Source organism: Pezoporus wallicus, unplaced genomic scaffold (genome assembly GCF_028554395.1).
Source record: "Pezoporus wallicus isolate ANWC-B61680 ecotype Strahan unplaced genomic scaffold, APGP_CSIRO_Pwel_v1 contig_5552, whole genome shotgun sequence".
NCBI lineage: Eukaryota > Metazoa > Chordata > Aves > Psittaciformes > Psittacidae > Pezoporus > Pezoporus wallicus.
In genome coordinates this window covers 1,853,486-1,861,933 of record NW_026640754.1, presented here as the reverse complement: position 1 = coordinate 1,861,933, position 8,448 = coordinate 1,853,486, and the positions used below count along the sequence as shown (strand labels likewise).

The 8,448-nt window shown below is 37.4% G+C and overlaps 1 protein-coding gene across 2 annotated transcripts in view; it reads right to left on the bottom strand.

Moving 5' to 3' along the window:
• Positions 1 to 253: 253 nt before the first annotated feature.
• The window catches only part of ZDHHC2 (zinc finger DHHC-type palmitoyltransferase 2), a 32,649-nt gene continuing 24,454 nt past the window's right edge, over positions 254 to 8,448 (bottom strand). The window contains exons 9-13 of one of the 2 annotated variants that reach the window (XM_057420355.1): positions 6,196 to 6,322; positions 5,928 to 6,020; positions 4,370 to 4,479; positions 3,826 to 3,904; positions 254 to 890 (exon numbers count right to left, since the gene is read on the bottom strand). In XM_057420355.1, the coding sequence (XP_057276338.1) occupies positions 3,864 to 3,904; positions 4,370 to 4,479; positions 5,928 to 6,020; positions 6,196 to 6,322 (371 nt within the window). In that variant the 3' untranslated portion in view covers positions 254 to 890; positions 3,826 to 3,863. Of the gene's footprint in view, positions 891 to 3,441; positions 3,461 to 3,825; positions 3,905 to 4,369; positions 4,480 to 5,927; positions 6,021 to 6,195; positions 6,323 to 8,448 lie in introns of those variants that run through there. The other variant, XM_057420356.1, reaches the window with a different exon arrangement.

Here is an 8,448-nt window from a genome sequence, read left to right as displayed (position 1 = left end):
GTAAAAAGCCTTTTGGATCGAAGTTAAGTGCCAACATTCATTTCTCAAAGGGGCTAATGGCTCCAAATGGCACAATAAAATCCCCTATTTCTTTCTTGCACTGTCTTGTGCAACTCCAATCAAAATCCCCACCTGGCCACGTTCATTTATGTATTACCCATCTGAACACAGGCTTTTTATCACTCCCCTTGCCAGTGACCCACTGCAGCACTCAATTAACAGAGGACTTTCTTCACACACACCACTCCCCCCCCCCCCTCCCCCAACTTTTCCAGCTATTCATAGTTCAGATCTGAGGGACAACGGAGCTCTTGCAATCATGTTTTCCAAAAATACTTCATAAATAGTCACACTTCACTGGGGTCCCCGTATCTGCAAAAGTTGCTTATCGAATGCTTGAAATAAAAACACAGTCCACCAAGCCACTAAATTCTTCATAATCAACACTGGTTTGTTTCCAAATCTGTAAAGCCAGTAGTGCAAAATCTTGATCTGGAAGTCAACTACTTACAGCAATTTGAATTAACAGTGAGTTTTCACAACCAAGGCAAGAACATGGACTGATATGTGAGGAGGTCACATCTTTCTTGTGCTGAAAATTGAAGTAAAACCAGCCATGGAATTTTTACAATTGTAAACTCAGACTCTGTTTTTTAAATTTCCTAATACTCATCATCCTTAACCATTCCAAATCAGTAACTTTAAGTTGAAACACTCTTTATACGGTTCAGAAGTAGTATTTTGTTTAGTTTCATGTTTCAAGCAGTGACATGGAGGCAGCTAATCATCTGTCCGTTTGTCTTCTGAGCACATCCACACAGGAGCAGCTGACCAACAGGGCTGATACGTGGAAGAATTCATTTTCCTTCCAACAACAGCTTTTTCTCGAACTGGAACATAACATTAATCACAACATACAGTATTAGAACTGAAGAACACTTTAAGACATTGCAACAAGCCTCATCAAATCAAAGTGGAAAGTGAACAACAGTCATGTGAAAAACCCACGCTGAAGAGGAACCTGCTAAGACTGTTCACAGTTATGTTATTAATCCACTTCAGGGTGACAATGATTAAAAACTGACTACACAGCAAGCAGGCACCAGTTTATAAAATTAAGTGAGCTATTGTTGCAGTACTTCCAGATACCAACATCATCAAAAAACAATTCTCCATCAATCGCATTTGTGTAAACTATATCTGGCACTCTCAGTTATCAGTCCCCTCATTAACTATAAAATATTACAAAATACAAGATATTGAACACAGAATAATGTAATGGTTTGGGTCGGAAGGGAACTTACAGCTCATCCAGTTCCAACCTCCTGCCACAGGCAGGTATACCTTCCACTAGACCAGGTTGCTCAAAGCCCTGTTCAACCATCCAACATATCCTCAGTTAGGACACAAATTCAAATTACTAACACACTGGCAGGAACCGTGAGCTGTATTTTTCATGTCAAAGATTAAATTACTTGGTTTTGTTGTTTGTTGTTACTTAAAAATCTTTATTATTCTATCCACTCCTTAGAAACAAATATAACTCAAATACTGACAATAAAGTAATGAAGTTAAAAGCAAAGTAGTTACTTCTACTTTTAAGGGCTCTCACTCCAGCAACTAAATGTCAGATATATATATAAACACACACATACATACAGTAATCTACCTTTTTTTTTTACATCTCCATAAAGTCTTTTAAGTGCCACACAGAAATATCTCAAACAGAGCTAAGGGTGCAAACAAACTGACACTTAATCTCATTCCAGAAAAATTATCAGTCCTTAGCTACTGCCCTTTTGAGATGTACATGTATCTGTCTAAGGCAAAACTAACTTCCAGAACCCTCTTTATGTGGCTTTACTTTTACTCTTTGGAACATAAGCTCCTCTGAAGGTTGTCTCTCTAAAAAGCCGCATTTCAAAATGGATGCTCACAATAAGAAGTAATAAAAAAATCAGAGTCAAAAATTCCACCCCAAAATCTAGGGGCTGAGGTAATCAGATTGCAAACACAACCCTAATTGTTACTTTCTCAGATGGATAAAAGAAAAAACAAATCAAAACAACAAACCAAGAAAGAGCATGAGATGTTTATCAAGATAAACAGCTTTAAAAAAACACTTTCAGCACCTTGGGAACAATCACAGCCTATGTTTGGAACTCAGAATAATCTTAATGACAAAGTCCCAATAAAATGTACACATTCTTGAAAGAAAGATGAACATTTCAAAGTTATTACTTAACAGGACTTTAGAAAGCAGAACTCTAACTGGACAAAACTAGTTCTTTAAAACCTATCTCTAAAGCTTTACTTGAGTTGCGATGATATGTAAGATACTAAACTAGCTGAAGCTGAGTAATTTATTCCTCCCAGAAGCCATTCTGCAGAAAGAACTGGTAGAGGCATAGCATCTTACATTTTGAACAAAAGGCTGGAAATGAGATTTTTAGATTCTATTAAAAAAATGTACACAGAGTAGTCAAAATTGCAGAAAATGGCTGTTTCATTCTCTCATCTCTAACTCTTATTTGACACCTACATTTTCAACACTAACACTTCACACCATCAAGTCTGTAGATGTACCTATATCTGGAACCATCTGTGTCTTCACTCGCCACATAACACAAAACCAGAATGTAAGGGTCAAGAATTTTTCAGTTTCTCTGATGAATCCAACTGAACTTGTGGGACCTGTTTTGGTAGAAGCTGCAGGCCACCTGCTGCTGTCTGCACACCTACCATTTTTATCACTTGCCTTGACATTGCAATACCATGCCTAATGGACCTAGTAACAATCACTGAAGTTCTCTGATGGTATTCCATGCCTTCCACTTCCCCCAGGAGTGACTGAGAGCAACCTGACAGCTATCACACAGCATGTTCAGGAGCCATGTCATACACAAATGAAGGACATGCACTGGAAACACTTTTTCCAGGATGATTGAAAAGGTGCCTTCAATAGCAGAGATGGAAATGACCTTGCTGGAGCAACTCCTCTGATGTTGGAAAATTGTACATTATTCAGGATGCTGAAATTCTTAGGATTGGAGTCAAATTCTTTATCTAGCTTTAAATATTAAATAGCTGATTTCCACAGGCTTTGGTGGAGTTAAGAAACCTTTGAATATGAAAGTGAATATGATGATCAATTGTGTTCATTCCCTGCAACCCAATTACTAAGGTCTCCTCCTCTCATGTACGTAACAGAATGTACTAACTGCTTCTTAAACCATGAAGTCTTTGTTGCAAAATACCAATGCAAGAAATCAAAAAAATCTTAGCTGATTTTGACAACAGGTGGCTCAGGAAGTCATATGGGCACCTTTTGTCTTCAGTAGGCAGCATGTTTTTGCTATTAAAGGGGATTCAGCTTAGTCCTTGGCACAGAAGAACAAGCTGGTAATAGCTTATGTATTCAAATAAATCTTTGTTCCTTCATCACCTGACAGATCTTTACCTGTTTTAGCAGATCAAGCTATGGTTCAGTGTTAAGAACTAACTTCATTTTCGAACTCAGAGTTACAAATATTTGCTGGACTGTTTGAAGAGTCACAATTTCATTACCTTTCTAAAGAAAGGGAATAATACTTTGGAATATTACCTAAAAGCAAAGGGTATAAAGGTTAAACTAGTTTGCAAACATGACATATCAAGAAATAGGAGATTTAGTTTAAAACTATGAATTCATGTGCTACTAATAATGGTAAAAATAATTAAATTTAAGAAAATAAAATAGGAATTGCTTTAGTAATTTTCTTTTGTGCATTCTTCAAGTGGTAAGGTATCATGGAAGCATATTAAGTACAGAGAATATTAACATACCTTTCCTTACATATTCAAAATGTTTCTTTTTAGGAAAATTAGGTTTCATTTTCCATGGTTAATGCAGGATTGCTCATACCTTTAGAGAAAAAAAAAGAAAAAAAAGAGGCATTTCCATAGGAAAAGGTCTCATGTCTATTTCGACAAATAATACAGCCTTTAATTAACAAGCCACCTGAATGTCATTCCACTGTTACCAAGTCTATTCCTCTCCTGTGTCCATTACACAGCTTTTCACTAGGTGCAACAAGGTGTTATCCTGTTCTAGTATAAGCAATTTGTTGCCAAAAGAACTATCAGGCTCAGCCTAAACGATAATTAGCATCTAATAGTACTAGAGTTCTCAGTATCTCTTGGTCAGGTTTAACTGGAAAGGAAACAGCAACTCAATACACAAAACTTCCTACAAACATGGATTTAAAATAAGCTTCATGAATTTTGGTTCATGAATACAAACCAAGTAACTGTGGTCAGTTTTACACTGTATCCTTCAAAAGTAGTTTACTACAAAACAAACCACTGCAGCATAAGATCAATTCCTTACCAACTTTGCCCTTTTCAGCCTTTGCACTGGTTTCAGACCAAGATGGTGTATCTGTGAGAAGGTGGCTCTGGGAATCACACAACGGCTTTGCAGGGAACAGATGGTTCTCACTGTAACACCAATAAAAAGAACATCAGTAAACTGCAGTAATTTTTCATTATCTTACCACACTTTACAAACTGTCATAATCTGTATTTTACCTACCTTACCTTGCTTCTTTTCTGATGAATCACACCACTTTTATCACTACAAACATTACCCTGTAGTTGTCACAGATGCAAGCGTGTGACAGATGCAATCTATAAAGCAACTCCCTAGCACAGAACAGGGGAACATTCCAATTTTTCCCTTGACAGCTATTATATATTAGTACATGTACTTCAGTTCCAAATGCACTTTAACCATATTCTCTCCCACTACAACAAACCTGACACAATAAATAGCAGAGAAAACATCTCCAGACTCTCTTACTTAATACAAGCTATGGATCACTGGGGTAAGATTTAAAGCATCAATAAACAGCTAGCTGAAATGTAATGTATTTCTTTTATGAATAAAAGATTGTTTCTACTATTCCATGATAGTTTCTTAGTTGCATATTGAAGTCTACTCTACTTACCACACTCTTCATTATGTAAGTGTTGCAAAAAAGTTACAATATGAAATACTAAGCTATTATATTAATTTAGTTTAAGAAGCATCTGTGTACTTTTCACACTTCAAAGATGTCATGTCTATGAAGGATAACTAAGAAAACGTCCTAGTATCAGGAGAAACAACACGTACATTTAAAAGGCAGCCTCCTGTGCTTTGGCACAAGTTTTTGAAAGGAAGATGGAGTGACAAGGTAGCTGATTGATTTTCCCAACTAACAAGTGATAGGACAGGAAGCAATGGTCTCAAGTTTCACCAGGGGAGGTTTAGATTGGGTATTCAGAAAAATTCCTTCACTGAAAGGGTAGTCAGGCATTGGAACAGGCTGCCCTGGGAAGCGGTGAAATCACCATTCCTGAAGTGTTCAGAAACTCTGTAGGTGAGGCCCTCAGTGACATGGTTTAGTGGCAGACTTGGCAATCCTGGGGTAAAGGTTGGACTGGATAACCTTAAAGATCTCTTCTGACCTAGTTGATTCTATGATTCCAAGTGCTGAGGCCTGTAATTCCCCTATATGAAACCTTTTTAACTAGATAAAAAGCAGCAAGCCTCCCCAAAAGGGAGATGCAAGATAATGCATCCATATCACAGGCAGACCAACAGTCTCCTATGTATGCATTACAGAATGTTAGGCAGGTGTGGAAAACTCAAGTCCTGGGATGCCACTTAACTGAGACAAAGCACATTGGGTGCGTGGGTAAAACATCTTATTTCCATGAATTTAAATATAATTGAGGATTAGTAGAATTACAGCTTAGCTGTTTAAAATGTGACTTGTATTTATTCACAGGATACTCTTTGCTTGCTTACCACTTTTAAGTATCTTATAAATGGTTCTGTTTACATGTGCAGAAGTAAAAACAGACTATCAACTATTTGAAATAAGTAACAAAAAGCAGATTACTTTTTGGATGTTGAATTAAGACAACCAGGTGTGGAAGCTTGCTCAGGATCCTGATTAACGAGGCAAGTTGGGAAGGAGCAACCATCCCCTAGACTGAAAAATTCATAATTAGCGTTACATGTACCAAACCCAACCCAAATCCCAAAGAACTTTTTTGTGAAGCAAATATTACTGCACCTTATTCCAAAATACCAACCACCCCCCTAAACCCTGTGCATCCTGATTATTCAACAGTTCTAACAAATGAAGCATTAAAAACTGAGCATACCTTGAAAATATGGGCAGCAACCAGTATTTCTTCTCATCGCCAAACACTTGCCTTAGGTTTTTGCTGAAGCCCAAGCTAAAGCCATTCTTGTCTGTTCTGTGACGAAATATGGGAGCTCTGAATACCTCTTAAAAGAAAAAGAAAAATAATTAAATCTCTGCAGAGTAGCATGTTTCAAGTTTCACACTGGTATTTAGGCAATTGCACTGATGATGCCATTACCCAAGAGGAGAGGCTGTACTGCCCAAATGATTAAGAGAGCTAGTCTGTGCATGAAAGCCGAAGTCAGCGCCACAGTCACTGTGTGTGCAGAGGAAGTCCCATGGCCAAGGAAGGATGGAAGTCTCCTTTACCTTCCTCCGTAATCAAGTCAAAGAAGAACACGTAACTCACTTTTTAAGGTGTGGTATATGAAGAATTCAGCATGTGATTATACCACAGTGTTCAAGAAAGAAAAGCCTAAATGAAGGGTTTATGAAAGAAAGAGTATCGAAAAGAGGAAAAGCTTAACCTACTTTAGTAGTAAGACTAGCTTTTCACACCCTGGGGTATTAAAGTGTTGTGTATTTTTACAGCTACATAAAGAAAGCATTTTACTCACAGACCCAGATTATTCCCCAGACGTCCAACCTAAATTTCTAGAGATGAGCGCTAAACATAGCTTCAAGCGTTGGAAAGTGCCTGAAGCAGAAAACTCATTCACTTTCCACCAAGTGACGGATAGCCATTTAATTCCCTTAACTGGCTATATATATTAAGCAAACCATGTCCTGGTGTCCTGACAGTACAGCTCAAACCATGCTGAAACCATGCAGAAATCATCCTTCTGCAGTAAATCCTTAGCTATGAACTGATGGAAATTATCTTCAACATGTAGTATACATAATTAGTGAGTTACAAGATGTTTTAAAGAAGGGGGAAGAGAAAATAGAGATACCCTTTTAGATGCCCATGCCAGGCTACGAAAACAGCTCCCTGGATTTAAGAACACTCACACTTAAATCTGCCATGGCTTCATTTCCGAGCTATTGCATGTTCAGGGTTTCACATACTGAGCAATTTCCCAAGGTAAAATAGGAAGAAGAGACAAACAGATTTTTTTGAGTAGCTTTGGTGTAGAGAAAACATGATTTATTACCTGCATGGAATTCAATGTGTTTTGAAAGTATGAAATGTTGAATTAAATGCAGCTCTAACAATTTTTTTTTTTTGCACTAAAATGGTAAGACCAGTTTATAAACACAATGCTTAATTATTTATGTTCATTTAAGCATCATTAGTAGAAGTTTTTCTCCACCTATCACTAGATTGAACAATTTTTTTCCGATACTAATTGCTAAGTACATTATTTGCAGCATACTGAAGAAACCCACAAACCTGGGAGAAATCTTGAAGTAAACAAGCTTTCAAACACATATATCCAAAGTTTTTCATTAATCACCTATATATTAGTAAATCCCAAGAGAACTGGGGGCAAAAATTGAAAAAAATCAATTCATTGGATCACTCTGATTCAGTTTAGATCAACAGAAAAGCATTTAGAGATTTAGAAACTTTAATGAACATTACTGCAGATTGGTATTATTATAGTCCAGGATATAGCGTAGAACAGGCATCCAAATTCTCTGCACCTCCATTTACTAAGATTTGTAACCAGGCAAACATGCACTCAAGTGGTGGGAAATCCCACTTTAATGCTGATACTCAATTAAGTTATATATACTGCCCCATAGCAAAGGCACAGGCTATCTTCTTTGAGGTTTTTCAAAATAAACTTGTAACTCAAGAGTCCTTTCAATGCATCTATAATTATGTGGCAGACAGGACACCCAACTGTATCAAATATAGAAATACTTTCTCAAAGTCTGTTCTTCCATGTTAGATCATTCTCTGACATTGCCTTTTTCTGCTCATTCATGTTGATCAAAACTAATGCCACTAGGGTGACAATCAACCTGCCTTCTGGATTTTTTTCCCCTCTCCTTGCCCCCAGTAGAGGCAAAGTTTTGGGATTAATAAATATGCTTTTCAGAACTTCTGAACAAAAATATAGGTGAATTGAACAGAGGAAGTTTGGTTCTGCAGGGAGCAAGGGTGGGAACGGAGCATGGGTGTCACTGCCCTGACTGAGACATCACATCAGCCGACTCTGCTCTGCGGGGCTGGAAATGCCAAACAAGAAGCACTTCCATAAGCATGCTTTAGTGAGATGGCATTTACTGCAAAGTGATCTCAACTTTTTTATTTATTTAT